Here is a 19,779-nt window from a genome sequence, read left to right on the forward strand (position 1 = left end):
TAGGGACTGAGCCCTACTCAATCCTGAAGAATAGAGAATTTTATTTCAATTTTTTAGTAGTAGCAGGTCCACCCGTACGTCATCAGACAATCAAAATTTCGTAAAAACGTTTCTTGATTATTGACCATAGAGCGGCGTACGCTTGATTGTATATCGATACACTAGCATGTGTATCTTAACACTTTTAAATAGTTATGTGCGATTCCATGGGAGATTTTAGTTTTTTCGGAGTAAGTAAACCAATTGCAATGAAATTTTGGAATTTAAATCTACACATAAAAAGACATATTTCCACCAAATATTACGTCAAAATATTCAGTAGTTTTTGAGATGTCAAAATTTTGGAAAAATTTTGAAATCGTTATATCTTCTTTCCATCTTGACCAAATCACTTAATTTTTTTTGGAGAAAATTCAGCATAAAAAAACGAAAAAGTTTTTTATATTATGTTTCTACAAAATTTTTGTAAACAAAAAATTTATTAAATAATAATTGAATAACTTTTGAATAGCTTCACGGAATTGAATGAAATAAACACTAAAATAATCTTACTTTTGATTTCTTTAAGATTCCGAAAAAAATACCTGGCAACGAGATTGTCTTCATATAATATTTTTAATATTTTTGTTCACTTATGAGCGTAAACATTAGAAGTTTCTGCTACTTTACGTGCAAATTCAGGTGCGCGCGCAGACCTCTCTTTCTAATCATCTCCGAATTTCCGGTTTCAGAGAGAGAGGTCTGCGCGCGCACCTAAATTTGCACGTTTAGTAGCAGAAACTTGTAATGTTTACGCTCATAAGTGAACAAAAATATTAAAAATATTATATGAAGACAATCTCGTTGCCAGGTATTTTTTTCGGAATCTTAAAGAAATCAAAAGTAAGATTATTTTAGTGTTTATTTCATTCAATTCCGTGAAGCTATTCAAAAGTTATTCAATTATTATTTAATAAATTTTTTGTTTACAAAAATTTTGTAGAAACATAATATAAAAAACTTTTTCGTTTTTTTATGCTGAATTTTCTCCAAAAAAAATTAAGTGATTTGGTCAAGATGGAAAGAAGATATAACGATTTCAAAATTTTTCCAAAATTTTGACATCTCAAAAACTACTGAATATTTTGACGTAATATTTGGTGGAAATATGTCTTTTTATGTGTAGATTTAAATTCCAAAATTTCATTGCAATTGGTTTACTTACTCCGAAAAAACTAAAATCTCCCATGGAATCGCACTTATTCCAAAAAAAAATTATACAATAGGTATATATTGTATTAATGAAGCTAAATGATCATGAAATGATCAACTTGTTTTAATTTCTTCGCAAAAATAAATTAATCAAATTTTTTAGATAGTGTCAATTACAATAATAATAATTATAATAAATTATTTATTTTTGTATTTAAATTATTGAATTTTTGTAGAATTTTCTAATAAAAATTGTTTTAAAAATGAATTTTAGTTGAAATATGAGATAATAATTGAATATTTATAGCATTACAGAGTAATTTTTAGAAATAATTTAATTTTAAAAAAGTTTGAAATTAAAATCTTTGAAAATCTGAATTTTTCATACTTTTCCCTAATAATTTTTGTAAAATTATATTTTTTTCAAATAATAGAAATCCTGCGAAGAATTTTAGTATTTAGGAGAATAATTGAATTTTCACTTCGAATTTTTATTATATTGTTTTTTTAAATAATTAAAAACCTGTTAAGAATTTTATTATTTATGACAATAATTGAATTCTTGTAAAGAATTGTGTAAAATTTTTTTTTTTTAAATTTGTTTATGGCTTCTTAACTTAAATTTGCTGATTGTGCAAAAAAATATGTAATCGGCCTACGTGAGCAGCCTTGAAATATTTTTGTCCTAAAATGATTAAGTATACTAAAAGAATAACTTTCTGTTGCAAATTTATAACTTTTTTTTCGTTTACTTTTATTATTTTGTTACTTAATTATTTTATGTTTTTTTTAGATACTCATTTATGGTCCAAAATTGGACTGCGGGAGTGTATTTTGAATAAATAAATAAATAAATAAATAATTCAAATTCTGTAAAGAATTTTAATATTTATGAAAATGATTAAATTCTTACATCGAATTTTATTAAATTTTTTTTAAATAATTGAATTCTTTTGAGAAAAATTTATTTAAATAGTAGATTTTGAAAATATTTGAATTTCAGCGAAGAATTTCATTATTTTTGAAATATAATTGAATGCTTGGAAAATTTTTTTTTTTAAATTACATTTTTCAAGGAATTCATTTAAAATTTTATTAAAAAATAATTGAATTCATGTAAAAAATTTTATTACTTGTAAAAATAATTGAATTCTTATAACGAATTTTATTAAATTTTTTCAAATAATTGAATTCATGTAAAAAATTCCATTACTTGTAAAAATAATTGAATTCTTGCGAAGAATTTTATTAAATTTTTTGTAAATAATTTAATTTTTTTGGAAAATTTTAGTTAAATTTATATTATTATAAAACATGAAGATATCGATCTTTTTGAGAAATTTTATTTATTAAAATAGAAGATTTTGAAAATATTTGAATTTCAGCGAAGAATTTAATTATTTGTGAAATGTAATTGAATTCTTACAACGAATTTTATTCCATTTTTTTTTAAATAATTGAATTCATGTAAAAATAATTGAATTCTTGCTAGAAATTTTATTCAAATGTTTGTAAATATTTTAATTTTTTTGGAAAATTTTATGAAAATTTAAATTATTATAAAACATGAAGATATCGATTTTTTATAAAGGTTTGAATTTGACATTTTTTGAAAATCTTAATTGTTGTGGAAGAATAATAATGATTAAAATATTTTGTTGATAAAAGATAAATAAGTTACAAGAGAATTAGAAGCGATTATTAGTTTAATTTAATATTAATTGTTATTAACTAAATGACTTTTTATTTTTAGTACACTGATGGCGGGGATTTTGCCGTTTGGAGCAGTTTTCATTGAACTATTTTTCATTCTCACTGCTCTTTGGGAGAATCAATTTTATTATCTCTTTGGATTTTTATTCCTCGTCTTCTGCATACTTGTTATATCATGTTCTCAAATATCGATAGTCATGGTGTATTTCCAACTTTGCGGAGAGGTAAGAATTTTAATTGAAAAATTTCTAAAAACTTTAAATAATAAAATAATTTTATTTTTAAAATAATTTTTTATTGTATAGTTTTTTGCAAACAGTTTTTGTTTTTATTTTCAGGATTACAGGTGGTGGTGGAGAACATTTGTAGTGAGTGGTGGATCAGCAGTGTATATTTTAGCCTATTCCATATTTTATTTCATGACAAAATTGGAAATCACAGAATTAGTTCCAACATTATTGTACTTTGGCTACACGGCGTTAATGGTCTTAACTTTTTGGCTTTTGACCGGTACGATTGGATTTTTCGCTGCTTATGCCTTCATTCGAAAAATATACGCCGCTGTAAAAATAGACTAGTCAAAAAATCCCCCGAACTGTCAATAAGACTACAAGTATTCGTTATGTGTGAATGAATGGATGAGAAACTTAACGAGCAAAAGAATATGAGATCTTTAATATATCATTTCTAGGCGATACAATGATAATTTCCTCTACAATTATCATTTAACACCGTTTCTTTTTAACAGTTTATCCCTAAACTCGTGATTGTATCAAGTTTTTTTTTTATTTGTAAGAATTGAAATTTCTATGAAACTTCAAGTCGTATATTGTCACTGAAAAACTAAAAAAATTTAGAATTAATATTGTACTGTAAGAAATCAAACTATCACTTAACTCGAGAGTTGATAAGAAAAGTTAGTAATTTTTGTCAATGAATTTTGTTTATAAAAAAAATTAAAGATATTTTATATTCAAATCTAGTTTTATATTATAAAAAATATGAAGGAAATATGAAGGAGATGATTATTAACAATTTTGAGTCTCAAGCTATTGATTTTTGTTTGAAATCTAAATTGCAATTGAACTAAAGGTTATCCTTTATATTCTATTGATTCCATCCAAAATGAAACTAAAGAAAAAAGAGAATAACATATTTCAGTCATTCATCAATAGGTTTAATAACATTATCGTAGTTAGAATTTGAAAATATATTTTTGAAATGCAGTTTAATACTCCATTTTACTTTTTCTATAATTACAAACAATAATAGAACGGAAGTAGTGGATTATTAATTTAGGGAAATGAAAAAATCGTAATGGGGATAAAGAAGATTATTTTAATAAAATTTAAAGAAGAATCGTAATTAATTGTAATTTTCATATACGGGATTCGGATATATTTTTTTGTTTAATAATTTAGCGATGAATGAAAAATTCTATTAACTGTTTTGCGATTTTTGATTATATTAGAAAAAATATATAATGTACTTTGTAATCGACAGCAGAATTCATTCATACATAGCTCGTTGAAATAATTGTTAATATTAAGAATACGCATTGTAAATATGTACGTAAATAATTTAAGAATTTATTTACTTCAGCGAATTTTCTTTATATCTTTTTATTAATTACTTTTACTATTTGTGAAATAAAAACAATTCGATATTAATTGTTTTTTATTCTCGATAATTTATCTCTGTTACGAAACACAAATAAAATTGTTTTTTTGAAAGAAAAGGAACAATTTTTACAATATACAATTCAATTATACGTTTGTTTTTTAGAGATTATTTTTAATTCATTTTTTGTTTCAATATTTTTATTTATAAAATTTCTGTACAAGACTTATTTTACATTATAAAATATACTAATTACACTTTAAAATAATTTACTTTGACTCTTGCGCAATGTAACTTCGAACTGTCGTCAGTTGGCGCACTTCGCACAACTTTAAATAAAAGGAAAAAGAAGTATCGAAAATTTTTTTAAACTAAAATTGATTTTGACCCTTAGAAGCATACGATTTTTTATCTCAGTCAAAAATCTGCAAACAAATTGAATACTTTCAGTGAAAGTTGGTCGCCATATTGGATCCGCCATTTTGAATTCTTTTTTATTAAAAGTACTGGAAAAAAATTTTTTTAGAATTTATAAAAAAAACTCTGAATTTTGTGTTTTTTGTTGGCCTCATAAACTATAAAATTACCACGAATTCTAATACAAAACCTTCAATTTTTTTTTATTTCTGACAATAATTTCTTTTTAAATAACTTAATTTTTCAAAAACTATCACAAAATTATAACTCATAAATTATTTAATGAATAATTTTACTTCAATATTTCAAAATTAATTGGATTTCAAAAGAGTTGCGTTTATAAGTTTCATAAATAGATGAACTTTAAAAGATTTCAATATAAAATTTTATAAAATTTCAATTTTGAATGAATATAATTAGATAAAATTTTTCTCCGAAATTCAATTATTTTCCAAAATTCTAATAAAAATCTTGTCAAAATTTCAATTTTTTTTAAGAATTTTCAATAGTTCAATGATTTTCAATATTTTCTAATATAATAAAATTTTCCAACAGAATTTTAAAAAATTTTAATAAAATTCCATCTTCGCAAACATTCAATTATTTTCATAAATAGTAAAACTCATCGCAGAATTTTAATTATTTTGAATACAAGTTTAATCGAATTCCTCGAAAAATGTAATTATTCTGAAAATTTTTATTAAAATTCGTCAAAAACAATTTAATTATATAAAAATTTGATGATAAAATTCTGCATGAGAATTCATTTTCAAGAAACATTCAATTATTCAATAAATTATTTATTTTTTCTTTTTTAAATAATTGAATTCTGTTTGGAAATTTTATGAAAATAGTAAATATTAAAAATCATTGAATTACGAAAAGTTTTTAACAATAATTAAATTTTACAAAGAATTATATTAAAATTTTTGAGAATAATTGAATGTCTGTGCAGCATTTTATTAAATTCTTTTGAAAATAATTGAATTTCCAAGAAGAAATTTATTAATTTTAAAAATAATGGAATTTTCGGGAATAATTTTGTTATTTATCTTTAATAATTGAATTCTTTCAAAAAATTATTTATATATAAATAATTGAAATCTTGGGAAGAATTTTATTAAAATCTAAAAGAATAATTGAATTATTTCAAAAAAATTCAATTAAAATTGTATTTAAAATAATTAATAATTAATTAATTAATTTTTTCGAGAAATTTAAATTAAATTTTTAAGAATAATTACATTTTTCGATTAATTCCTGTAAAATTGTATTAAGAATAATTGAAATCCTGCGATAAATTTTATTATTTATGAAACTAATTGAATTATTGCGAAAAATTTTATTAAAATGTTTAAGAAGAATTGGATTTCTGTGAAAAATTTTGTTATTTTTGAAAATAATTGAATTCTTCATAATAATTTTATAAACATTGTTTTAAATAATTAATTTTTTCGAAATATAAAAAATATTATTATGAAAATTTAATTTTAAATAATCAAATTCTTGTGGAAAATTTTATTTGTGAAAATAATTGAGTTTCTCTATTAATTAATTTAAAATAGTATTCAAAATAATTGAAATTCTTCGATGAGTTTTATTATTTATGCAAATAATTGAATTCTTTCTTAGAATTTTATCAAAAATGTTTTTAAATAATTGCATTTCCATGAAAAATGTTATTATTAGTAAAAGTAATTGAATTCTTATAAAATTTCGAAATTTTTTTAGAAAATGCTATTCTTAGTTAATTGAATTCCTGTGGCAATTTGATTATTTATGCAAATAATTGAATTTTGGATGAATTTTATTATAAATTTTTTTTCTAAATAATTGAACTCTTTTGCGAAATTGATGAAAATACTAGATATTGAAAATAATTAAATTTCGTCTATTTTTTGAAAATAATTGAATCGTTTTAAAGAATTTGATTATAATTTTTAAAAATATGAATTTCCATGAAAAATGTTATTATTTGTGAAAGTAATTAAATTATTGTGAAGAATTGTATAAAAAATTTTGTTTAATAATTGATTTTTTCGAAATTTTTTTCAAAATTCTATTCTAAATTAATTGAATTCCTGTAGGAATTTTTTTATTTATGAAAATAATTGAATTTTTGATGAATTTTATAAATTTTTTGTTTAAATAATTGAATTCTTTTGCGAAATTTTATGAAAATAATTAAATTTCGAATATTTATTGAAAATAATTGAATCGTTTTAAAGAAATTGATCATAATTTTTGAGAATAGTTTTTGATTTCTAGTATTAGCGAATTTAAATTAGTGGAAATTCTCAAAAAAAAAAGAAAAAGAGAAATAGGAGCTTTTAGTGACTGAAATCTAAAAAAAGTACCCTGAATAAAAATTGATTTGAAAATGAATTTCAGTTAAAATTTTAGATAATAATTATCTTAATAATCTTAAAAAAAGAAGCAGTTTTTTTAATTAAAAATAAAAAAAAATGTAGTCAATAGTAATGACGACCATGCATCTAAGGGTTAAGGCAAGCTTTCGGTAAAAAAATGACAAAATTTATACAATATTTAAGAAATAAAGTGTGAGACCTAATTCGTGTGAAACTTCGAAGAAAAACGGCGACTGAGTGCAACACAGAAGCAAATAACAATGGCAATAATTCCAAATACATAAATACGAATAACAGTCGATTCCACTGGCATGTGACATTTAGATGTTGAATAATCATTAGGTGTAAACTCCCCCTAAAACAAAAAAGTAAATAAAAAACTATTTTTCAATAATATTTTGTCTTTTCTTCTATTATTCGTTTACCATTAGAAATGAAGGATTGTCTTTATTGCGCCAACTAAAGGAAGGAATTGTAATTTCTAAAATATTATTCCTGTGAATATTTTTACAACCATGATGAGTGTGGCCATCGACTATTAATCTTGGATTTAATATGTCTAAAAGCTGTAACATGAGTATAAAATGTTATTTATTTATTTTTTCTTTATTATTTATATTATTTATTATTTCTTCCAGTTTAAAAGAATTAAATATTACTGTAATATTTAGACAATATATTTCTTTAAATTGAAAGAAAAGTCGAACCTGATTCGTAGCTTCTTCTGAAAGACATTCCCACTTTTCTCGAAATTTACTATTCTTTATGTCTAACGGAGCTTCGTCCAATTCACTGCATATTTCATCAGATTCACGATACATTGGAAAATGTTGTAAAATAATGGGTCGACTGTAATGTTTTATGGAACTATTTTTTGTACAATCTACAACTTCAGTACCTCGTGCACAATTCAATTGTTCTGAAAAAATTGGTTATGGATTTTAATTTTTCGTATTTTCAAAAATACCTAATAAAGCGTAGAAAATAAAACTTACTTGCAATTTTTTTTACTGTAATTTCAGTTGATCGACAAAGAAAACATTCATCACCCTCCAAAGCCATACTGTTTATCAAAATAAAATGATTTCCTCTAATACTGATCCTTCGAACACTGGGAGCTTTCATTCCATTTACAAATCGTTGATGTAAATACGGTGTTATCACTGTATTGAAGTCAATAAATAAACTACAGTAAACAGGGTTGCCACAAAAAATTAATTTTACTTTTCCCTGATTTCCAGAAAAAATTTTCATTTTTTCCTTGACTTTAAAGAATAAGTTTATTCACTCTCAAAATTTTTATAGATACACAAAAAAAAGTTTCATTACATTTATTTATGAATTTCTTTAATTGTAAAATTATTCGATAAATTCTTTTTTAAATAAATATTTAATTATTATTATTCCATAGGAATTAAGATTTTCAAAAAATTTCAAATTCAAACCTTTATGAAATTCAACAACTTAAAATAATATTTTTTTATAAATAATTTTTGCAAGTAAAATTATTATTACAAGTAATGGAATTTTTTACATGAATTCAATTATTTAAAAAAATTTAATAAAATTCGTTGTAAGAATTCAATTATTTTTACAAGTAATAAAATTTTTTACATGAATTCAATTATTTTTTAATAAAATTTTAAATGAATTCCTTGAAAAATGCAATTTAAAAAAAAAATTCCAAGAATTCAATTACATTTCAAAAATAATAAAATTCTTCGCTGAAATTCAAATATTTTCAAAATCTACTATTCAAATAAATTTTTTTTAAAAAGAATTCAATTATTTTAAAAAAATGTAATAAAATTAGTTGGAAGAATTCAATTATTTTCATAAATATTAAAATTCTTTACAGAATTTCAATTATTTAAAAAAAATTTTATACAATTCTTTACAAGAATTCAATTATTGTCATAAATAATAAAATTCTTAACAGGTTTTTAATTATTTAAAAAAACAATGTAATAAAAATTCGTTGTAAAAATTCAATTCTTCTTCTAAATAATAAAATTCTTCACACGATTTCAATTATTTTTAATACTATTTTAAAAGTAAATTTCTTCGAAAAATGTAATTATTATCAAAAATTTTTTACAAGAATTCAATTACATTTCAAAAATAATGAAATTCTTCGCTGAAATTCAAATATTTTCAAAATCAATAAAGAATTTCAATTATTTAAAAAAAATTAATACAATTCTTTGCAAGAATGCAATTACTTTCATAAAAATTAAAATTCTTTACAGGATTTCAATTATTAAAAAAAAATTTAATAAAATTCGTTGCAAGAGTTCAATTACTTTCATAAATAATCAAAAATTCTTCACAGAATTTCAATTATTTTTAATAGAATTTTGAGTAAATATCCATGAAAAATGTAATTATTTTCAAAAATTTTAATAAAATTCTTCGAAAGAATTCATTTATCAATTTTCAATTATTTTTAATAATTTTTGCAACAGTTCCTTGAGAATTTTCGATTATTCGGAAATTCTTCAATTAAGTAAATATTTAGAAAATAAAAACATGAAATAATTTTTAATGAAAATACAATTAAACTTTTTGAAAAAAATTAATTCTATACAAAATTGTCAGTTAAAAAGTATGAAAAATTCAAATTTTCAAAGATTTTAATTTGAAACCTTTTCAAAATTCTGCCTTTATTGCTTTAAATATTCAATTATAATCTGAAATTTTAACAGAAATTAATTTCTAAATCAATTTTTATTAAAAAATTCCACAAGAATTCAATTATTTAAATACAAAAATAAATAATTTATTGAATAAATGAATGTTTCTCAAAATTGAATTCTCATAAAGATTTTAATCACCAAATTTTTAAATAATTAAATTTGTTCGACGAATTTTAATAAAATTTTTAAGAATAATAATTACATTTTTCGAGGAATTTGATTAAAATTATATTAAAAATAATTGAAATTCTGCAATGAGTTTTGTTATTATTTATGAAAATAATTGAATCTCTGTAAAAAAATTTATTATTTTTAAAAATAATTGAATTATTGCGAAGAAATTTATAAAAAATTTGTTAATTGAATTCATGTGAATTTTTTTGTTATTTTTGAAAATAATTGAATTTTTACGAAGAATTATTTCAAATTTTTTTTTAAATATTTGAATTCTTTTGGAAAATTTTATTTAAAATTTATCGAAGAATGTTATTGAAATTTTTGAATATAATTGAATTTCGTAGAAGATTTTGATTTTTAATCATAAAGATAATTGGAATTTTGACGAGATTTAAAAAAAATTTTTGAACATAATCAAATTTTTGCGAAGAATTTTTTTATTTTTAAAAATAATTGTATTTCGACAATGGTTTGTTACTTCTCCAAAATTCAATTTAAATAATTGAAATTCTGCAATTTTATCCTACTTTTGAAAATAATTGAATTCCTAAAAAGAATTTTATTATTAAAGTTTTTTAAATAATTCAATTCCTTTGACATTTTTATTGTGAAAATAATTAATTGTTTGCGTAGAATTCAATTAAATTTTGAAAAATAATTGAAATTTTGCCAAGAACCTTGTTAAAATTTTTGAAAAAAAAAATTAATTTCTAAAAATAATTTTATTATTCATAAAAATAATTGAAGTTTTGAAGAGAAATTTTAAAAATTTTTGAACATAATTGAATTTTTGTGATGAATTTTATTACTTTTGAAAATAATTGAAATAAATAAATAAATAATTGAATTTCTGCAATAATTTGTAACTTCTTCAAAATTCAATTTTTTCCAGAACTTTAATAAAAATCCCTGACTTTTCTCTGAATTCCCTGACCTGAGGCAACGCTGGTAAAACATTTGTTGATAATATGAATATTCACTAAAAATGATAAATACCATAATGAAAGCCAATATCATGATTGCCGGCCACCACATGCAAATTAGTACTCTTTGGAACGCTGAATATGGAACGAAATCTCTTCGTATAGCCTTCGAATACTTCTGGACTAGACCAAAGACCTTCATCAAATACATCACCTAAAATGAAATAAGAAATGCAAATAAGCAACAAAATTGTTTGTTAAATAAATAAATAAATCATTAGCATACAATCAACTAACCTAATATAAAAACTACGTCAGGTTTATGAATTGCCATCGCAGTTTGAAATGTTCTGTACATTTGCCATTCCCTAAGTAAAAGATATTACATTTAAATTTGTTTTCTTAATTTTTTAGGTGGGCAATAATTCCACGTGAAATTTTCCTACGACATTTTAAAATCGGTTAAATAGTTAAACATATTTTTTTATCTTTGTATAATTACTCAAATTTTCGAGTCATATGAATTTTCGAAATTTGCGGAAATTTTTAAAAAGTAGACCTATTTTCAGTAGCAATTATAAGTTTAAAAGTATTGAGTTTAGAAAAATGTTGTAGTAGAAAATTAGTCGCACCTTCTTAGCTTATCAAACCAATGTCCATTTCGAGGTCCAAGCAAGTGTGTGTCTGCCAGAAACATTGCTCGCACAGGTTTCTCCTCAAATGTTGGACGAACGATTGTTGGATCTAAGTTTCGATGGTCCATGACAGGCCAATGACACTAGTAACAAATGATACAAATTTATTTTTTTTGTCAATGAGTCTCCTACATAATCTGGATAATTATTAATGAGTCATTCCATTAAATTTCGACTAAATTTATTGCCGAATAATTTAAAAAATATATAATACTTTTCAGGAATTATTTTAAAGGTATTAGAATCCCAAAGAGATTCTTAATACCTTTGGTATTAGAATCCTCAAATTTTTTATCATTGATTATAATAGTAAAAATTGATGACAAACTGATTGACGTTTTTTCTATGAGATATCAAAATAAAAAGAAATTTTAAAAAATTTTTTAATTATAAATACAAAAATGTGAAATTTTAGAGATTTGTTGTCTATACTTTCATAGATAAAAAATCGAATGGTTTTTTGTTTTTCAAAATCGGTTCCGAAGATTTTGAAAAAAATGTCTCCCCCTTTTCAAAAATGTGTTTTCCAGAAAAACAAGTTTAAAGGTTTCGTATAACGACGATAAAAATTGTAGTAAACTTTTTTCTTTTGTATATTTCTTTAAAAATGTTTTAGAGCAGTTATTTTTTGATACTAAGGAACATTTTTAATGTGCCTTACATTGTTAATTGTTTACAAGGGGGATGATTTTCAAATAGAATGAATAGAATATTTATAATATTGACATAATACTAACCTGTATAAGAACAATATAATAAATAAAGTACTCGCAAAATGTCATCAAAATTAAAACGGAAGACATAGCCAACAGAATTAAATATTTGCAGGAATATCTCTTCGTTCTTATCATCTTGACGTGTAAAGTTTTTACACCTATTAAATTATTATTTGATGTAATAAAGTAAACACCAATAACACAATTTGTGGCTATTTTTCATGATTTTATTTAAAAAATATTTACAAAAATACGTGTAAATAATTATAAGTAACTATGTCAAAGAGAGATTTTTTAATGTCATTATATATCGTCATTTTAAATTATAAAAACTAGTTTTTATCTTATCTATTTGTTGTATTTGTTATTGTCCTGCAACAGTGCAACATTTGACAGCAGCCGACTACAGGTAGGAGATGAAGGTGCTTTCACAGCCGGCAACGAGCTAAACATAAGGGTGCATTTACAACTTTGTCGGTATTAGTACGTTGCGCCACTGACGAAACACGACAAGTTCCAGAACTACAACCTCCCTACAAGAATACAGTCATTTTATATGTACTACATTATTGCCGTTCAGAAATGCATATTTCATGTTCATGACGAGCAGGCACGAGCAGGTGATAGTAACCAAGGTAAACAACAACAAATTCGAATCATTTTTAACATTTTAACAAGTGATTTTAGTGGTTTATAACAATAATAGACTTTTAATTTACATCAAAAGTGATGTATTAAAAATATAGAAAGTTTCATTTATGACAAACAATTTATTTCTTTCTCGAAAGTTATACTTGGGAATTAGAAATCTAAACTATAAGTTTTCCGGTACTCGGTATTTTCAAAATAATAAGTACGCACGTAAGTATTATCCCATTTACGTAAAATTTTATCATTTTATAATTCTTGATTTTAGTTAAAAGTAATTATTAGTATATAATGCTATTATGAAATATAAAAATATTTATTTCAAGGATTGCAAGTGTTATTTTTTGTTCTATTTTGAGGTTGTGTCATTTTTCTTGACGATGTTATTTTTTAAAAATTTGAACTGAACACGTGAATCTGTTTAGTAAAGCAGGTGTTATGTATGTAACTGAAACATCTGGCAGGTGACAAGCATTAATTTATGTAACGAATTAAAAAATTTACAGGGAAATAAAATCAAAAAGTTGAAAAATAATAAAAATATGGAAAAAAATAACAATCTTTATTAGTTTAAATTTTCGAAGTGTCTATTTCGCTTGACAGAAAAATACACAGTGACGGGCGAAATAAGAAGAATAGTTTATTTTGCCCGTCAGAAGAATAATACAGAATAAAACAGGCGAAATAAGAAAAAAAGTCTATTTCGCCCGTTGGAAAAAAAAAGTTTTCAGAATAAGAAACTGTCGAAATAAAAAAAAACTAGATTAATTCGTCCGTCAGAGAAATTATAATGATACGATTTACAGAATAATGGATTAATTATAGAAAAAGTAAATTATTTTTGCGTATAAATAATTAATCATAACCTCCAATTTATAACAATTTACAAAGGTGTAAATTTTGATTTAATTACAATCGGAAATTTAATTTATGTTAAAATTTTAGGATATATTCATTTTTATATTATTTTATTATTTATTTCTTTACAAGAGACTTATTAATTAAATTTAATTAATTAAATTTATAAATTTATGGTAAATGCGTATAATTTTAATTAATGTAAATTATGTTTATTAATTTCAGGTAAAACTTTAAATAAAAAATGCTTTTAGTAGTCTGTCAATAAATTTTAAATATGGAAAAAAACAGGAAAACTTTAAAGCATTCGACACAATCTCAATCGATATCAAGTAACGATTTGACGGCTCGTAATAAAAAATATGCCTTATGGAAAAATTCTAAAATATCTCTGAACCGTGAGATAAGAAGTAAAAATGTAAATATCAGTGAACAATCTACAAGTCCGCAAAATTCTCAACAAAATGAGTCAAATTTACAAGTGCAATCTAAGTTCAATAAATCTACAGATCGAGGAGAAAAAAGTGACAGTGTATCAATAGTATCAACAAATAATACTGAAAGGGAAATTGCTGAAACGCTTTATTTACTGAAAAAGGAAATTAGCGAGTGGAAAGCACGCGACAGTTCGAGAAGTAGACTGGAAGGTAAATGATAATTTAAATCTTATATTTTCCTGACACTATAAAGAATATTCTGATTAACTCTCAAAATTATTAGATACTCAAAAAAATTTTATATTACATTTATTTACGAATTTCTTTAATTGTAAAATTATTCCAAAACATCAATAACTTCATTTTTAAATAAATATTTAATCACTATTATTTTTCCATAGGAATTAAGATTTTCAAAAAATTTTTAATTAAAACCTTTTTGAAATTCGACAACTTACAAACAATTGTTATAAAACATGAAGAAATCGATCACTCCGAGTCTTCGACTCGGAGCAATCGACTTCTTCATGTTTTATAAATTAAAGATGACCGAGTGATAAAATAATTATTTTATAGAATTATAAGAATATTGTTACTTTGACTTCTTAAAAATTAATTTCATATCTTCAATTCAATTATTATTTTCTAGAATTTTTAAATAAAATTCTTCTTCAAAGCAATTATTTAAAATAATTTTCAAAAAAGTTCTTTGGGAATTTTCAAAATTCAATTTTACGAAATTTATAATATTTGGAAATTCTTTGATTGATATATTAAAAAATAAAAACTTCAAATAATTTAAATAAAATTGAATTAAACTTTTTCAACAAAAAATAATTCTACAGAATTGTCAATTAAGTGTGAAAAATTCAAATTTTCAAGTATTTTAATTTGAAACCCTTTCAAAATTCAATTATATTTTCAAAACCTCAGGCTATAATGATTTTAATATTCAATTATCTAAAATTTTAACTAAAATTTATTTTTAAATCAATTTTTATTAGAAAATTCTACGATAATTATTCCAATACAAAAATAAATAATTTATTGAATAATACTTATTGTCTCTTAAAATTGAATTCTCATAAAGAATTTTATCAACAAATTTTTAAATGATTGAATTCTTTCGACGAATTTTAATCAAATTTTTAAGAATAATAATGACATTTTTCGAGGAAATTTATAAAAAAAAATTGTAAATAATTGAATTCCTGTGAAATTTTTATTGTTTATGAAAATAATTAAATGTCTGCGTAGAATTTTATCAAAATTTTTTTTTTAATAATTGAATTCTTTTGGAAAATTTTATATTTTATATTTTATTATTATTTTATTTTATTTATATATATATATTTATATATTATAATATATATATATATATATATATATATTTATATATTATTTATATATATTTTTATTTTTATTTTTTTTTTTTATTTTTTTTATTATTATTTTTTTTTTTTTAGACCAAAATTTTTGAAAATAATTAAAATTTTGCCAAGAATTTTATTAAAATTTTTGAAAATAATTTAATTTCGTAGAAGAATTTCATTATTTATAAAAATAATAACAATTTTAACAAAAACTTTCAAATCCATTTGTTTACAATTATTCAGTTTTACGAAATTTCGATTATTCGCAAATTCTTCAATTAAATGTATATTAGAATATAAAAACTTGAAATAATTTTTAAAAAAATTCAATTAAACTTTTTCAAAATACATACAATAATTCTACAGAATTGTCAGAAGTATGAAAAATTCAAATTTTCAAAGATTTTAATTTGAATCCATTCATTTATTTCTCAAAAATAACACTATAATGCTTTTAACATTCAATTAATTTATTATCTAAAATTTTAACTGAAATTCATTTTTAAATTAATTTTTAACAAAGAATTCTACGATAATTCAAATATTCAAATACAAAAATAAGTAATTTATTAAATAATATTGATTGTTTCTTAAAATGAAATTCTCATAAACAATTTTATGGACAAATCTTTAAATAATTGAATTCTTTTAACGAATTTTAAAAAAATCTTTAAGAATAATTAAATTTTTCGAGAAATTCGATTAAAATTGTATTAAAAATAATTGAAATTCTGCAATGAGTTTTATTATTTTTGAAAATAATTAAATGTTTGCGTAGAACTTTATCAAAATTTTTTTTAATTAATTGAATTCTTTTTGGTAAATTTTATTAAAATAGTAGATATTGAAAATCGTTAAATACAGGAAATTTTTTTGAAAATAATTGAAATTTTGACCAACATTTTTATTAAATTTTTTTTAAATATTTGAATTTCGGAGAAGAATTTTATTTTTTTTATTTTAAAAATAATTGAAATTTGGACGATAATTTGAAAAAAAATTTTGAAAATAATTGAATTTCTGCGAATAATTTTATTACTTTTGAAAATAATTGACTTTCTGCAATCATTTGTAACTTCTCCAAAATTCATTTTTTTAATTTGTTTTTAGCTAAAATTCTTCTATAAATCCATTATTTTTAATAATTAATTAAACAAATTTTAAAAAATTTAACTAATTTCAGAAGAATTTGAAATATTAAAATTTTTCAAAAATTCGAGTTCATAAAAATTTCTAATTAAATTAATTGAAAATTGAAATTTTAAAAAATTTCAAATTGAAAAATTTTGAAGTTCATCTATTTATGAAAATTGCAAACGTAACTCTTTTAAAATTCAATTAATTAATTTTGTATTAGAATTCGTGGTAGTTTCATAGTTTTAATGGCAAACAAAAAGTCACCAAAATTCAGAATTTTCTTATGAATTCTAAAAAATTAATTTTTTTCCAGTACTTTTAATTAAATTCCCTGACTTTTCCCTGATTTCCTTGAACAATTCTCCTTTCTCTGACTTCCCTGATCTGTGGCAACCCTGAAAATAAATACTTAATTTTTTAAAATTATTTTTTTAATTATTAAAAAAACAAAATGAAGTTGAAAAGTTCTAGAAAAATGACCTCATACGTGTTTCACGTGTATATGATACTAAAAATAAAACAAGAATTCATAACTTGTTACAAGAAATGTTAAAAGGCACCTATGTGTTCTAAAAATCGATTTTTACTTTTTTAACGATTCTTACAGTAGATTCTACGCTGAATTGTTTATTTTGAAGAAAAGAAAATTTTCCTTATTTTAAAAATTAAAATAAAATATTTTTTTAAATTTCAAAAAAATTTGTTTTGATACTTGATTTTGAATTTTGGAAATTCTGCTTAATATTTATAATTAACAATTTAAGGAATATCCGAAAAATAATAAAATTCAAACAAATTCAACGTTACAGTCTTTTGTTCACTGTCACTTATTTTCATGTCAAAGTATAACATTTCTACGAGTTAAAATAGTTCAAATACAGGTGTCTTTTATATAGTAAAAAAGCAGATAAACTTTTTGAATAACAACTTTGTTTGAAATTATTATTATTAGGTATTATTAAGCAATGAAATTTGTTGGAAATCATCTTTACCCCAAAATATTTAACTTTTAACAATTAATTTAGTCTTCCATTTTAAGAAAATATTTGTCAATTTTTTAATTAAAATTAAAAGTTTTATTAACTGTCAAATAGTATATTTATATAGTCGTTCCACGTGGAAGTATTTTCGGAAAAGCACATAATTGGAAATTCCTCAAATTACTTAAGGAAATTTTTCAGAATAGTTCTGGTCATTTTCGAAAGTTTTTGTCACGCTGATTATTAAAAATCTGCAAAGAAAAATGCCATATCATGTCGAATTTTTTTTAGAAAATTAGAGTTAAAAATTAAAAAAGCGTATTTTTGACCATCTTAGGTGTTGAATTTTTTTTAGACTAACTTCTTTCTTACTTTTTTTAAAATAGAATTATCAATTTTAAAAATAATAGAATTTTCGTTTTATTTGCCTTAATTAAATTTTAAAAGAGTTGCGTTTGCTGTATATTCATAAATAGATCAACTTATTCAATAGGATTTAATTTTAAAATTTATAAAATTTCAATTCTTAATGAATTATTGAATTTAAATAGAAAAATGAATTTAGATTTTTGAAAAATATAATAATTAAAATTCTAATTCTCTGAAATTAGTTAAATTTTTTAATATACAATATTTAATTAATTATTAAAAATAATGGATTTATAGAAGAATTTTAGTTAAAAATACTGAAAAAAATTGAGTTTTGTAGAAGTTACAAATTAGTGCAGAAATTAATTATTTTCAAAAGTAATAAAATTCTTCGGAGAAATTCAATTATGTTAAAAAATTTTTAAAAATTCTCTTTCAAACTTCAATTATTTTTATAAATAATAAAATTCTTTGTAGAAATTAATTTCTTTTTCAAAAATTTTAACAAAGCAATGATTTTCATTATCTACTATTTAAATAAAATTTTCGAAAATAATTCAATTATTTACAAAAAAATTTAATAGAATTCTACGCAAACAATGAATTATTTTCACAATAAAAATTTCAGATGAATTGAATTATTTACAATTTTTTTAAATAAAATAAATATTTATAAATTCAATAATTCAATTATTTTTATAAATAATAAAATTCTTTTTAGACATTTAAGTATTTAAAAAACTTTTAATAAAATTCATATCAAAATTTCAATTATTTTCAAAAAATTTTCCTGAATTCAATGATTTTCATGATATCTAGAGATACTATTTTAATAAAATTTTTCAAAAGAATTTAATTTTTTTAAAAATTTTTAATAAAATTCTTTTAAATTCCTTCACAATAATTCAATTATTTTCATAAATAATAAAATATTTTTCAGGGATTTAATTATTTTTATAAATAATAAAATTATTTTAGGAATTAAATTATTTTCAAAAGTAATAAAATTGCAGAATTTCCATTATTTTTAATACAAATTTTAATCGAATTTCTCGAAAAATTTAATTATTCTTAAAGATTTTTTTAAAATTCGTTAAAAGAATTCAATTATTTAAAAATTTGTCCATAAAATTGTTTATGAGAACTTAATTTTAAGAAACAATCAATATTATTTAATAAATTATTTATTTTTGTATTTGAATATTTGAATTATCGTAGAATTCTTTGTTAAAAATTAATTTAAAAATGAATTTCAGTTAAAATTTTAGATAATAAATTAATTGAATGTTAAAAGCATTATAGTGTTATTTTTGAGAAATAAATGAATGGATTCAAATTAAAATCTTTGAAAATTTGAATTTTTCATACTTCTGACAATTCTGTAGAATTATTGTATTTTGAAAAAGTTTAATTGAATTTTTTTAAAAATTATTTTAAGTTTTTATATTCTAATATACATT

The 19,779-nt window shown here is 21.1% G+C and overlaps 3 protein-coding genes across 6 annotated transcripts in view; 2 read left to right on the forward strand and 1 right to left on the reverse strand.

Moving 5' to 3' along the window:
* Window positions 1–2,944: 2,944 nt before the first annotated feature.
* Window positions 2,945–4,574, forward strand: LOC122498141 (transmembrane 9 superfamily member 4-like; the record flags this gene model as incomplete). Its single annotated transcript, XM_043605749.1, is given in 2 exon segments — window positions 2,945–3,128; window positions 3,243–4,574. Coding segments are annotated over 2 exon segments (424 nt in total), but the record flags the coding sequence as incomplete, so codon positions are not given.
* On the reverse strand, window positions 4,192–12,915 carry LOC122498142 (metallophosphoesterase 1). 2 transcript variants are annotated; one of them, XM_043605751.1, is made up of 9 exons: window positions 12,539–12,915; window positions 11,739–11,884; window positions 11,404–11,474; window positions 11,180–11,320; window positions 8,306–8,473; window positions 8,018–8,229; window positions 7,736–7,876; window positions 7,510–7,665; window positions 4,192–4,949 (listed from the first exon to the last, which is right to left on the reverse strand). In XM_043605751.1, exons 1-8 carry the CDS (start codon window positions 12,650–12,652, stop codon window positions 7,510–7,512), a joined length of 1,149 nt encoding a protein of 382 aa, XP_043461686.1. In that variant the 5' UTR covers window positions 12,653–12,915; the 3' UTR covers window positions 4,192–4,949. The 2 variants fall into 2 exon arrangements, with proteins under 2 accessions (XP_043461686.1, XP_043461685.1); XM_043605750.1 differs by having other exon boundaries at window positions 4,192–5,030.
* Window positions 12,916–13,123: 208 nt separating this feature from the next.
* The window catches only part of LOC122498180 (titin homolog), a 150,806-nt gene continuing 144,150 nt past the window's right edge, over window positions 13,124–19,779 (forward strand). Inside the window, exons 1-2 of one of the 3 annotated variants that reach the window (XM_043605807.1) lie at window positions 13,124–13,378; window positions 14,249–14,670. In XM_043605807.1, the coding sequence (XP_043461742.1) occupies window positions 14,301–14,670 (370 nt within the window). In that variant the 5' untranslated portion in view covers window positions 13,124–13,378; window positions 14,249–14,300. Of the gene's footprint in view, window positions 13,379–13,512; window positions 13,630–14,248; window positions 14,671–19,779 lie in introns of those variants that run through there. The other 2 variants (XM_043605809.1, XM_043605808.1) reach the window with 2 other exon arrangements.

This window comes from Leptopilina heterotoma, unplaced genomic scaffold, assembly GCF_015476425.1.
Source record: "Leptopilina heterotoma isolate Lh14 unplaced genomic scaffold, ASM1547642v1 Lhet_142, whole genome shotgun sequence".
In the NCBI taxonomy this organism is placed as follows: domain Eukaryota; kingdom Metazoa; phylum Arthropoda; class Insecta; order Hymenoptera; family Figitidae; genus Leptopilina; species Leptopilina heterotoma.

Coding starts and splice junctions, on each gene's coding strand:
- LOC122498142 (XM_043605751.1), bottom strand. CDS start 12,652: ATGATAAGAACGAAGAGATATTCCTGCAAATATTTAATTCTGTTGGCT. Junction 11,885..12,538: donor ATTATATTGTTCTTATACAG/GTTAGTATTATG, acceptor ATTTGTTACTAG/TGTCATTGGCCTGTCATGGA. Junction 7,877..8,017: donor CAGAAGAAGCTACGAATCAG/GTTCGACTTTTC, acceptor CTCATGTTACAG/CTTTTAGACATATTAAATCC.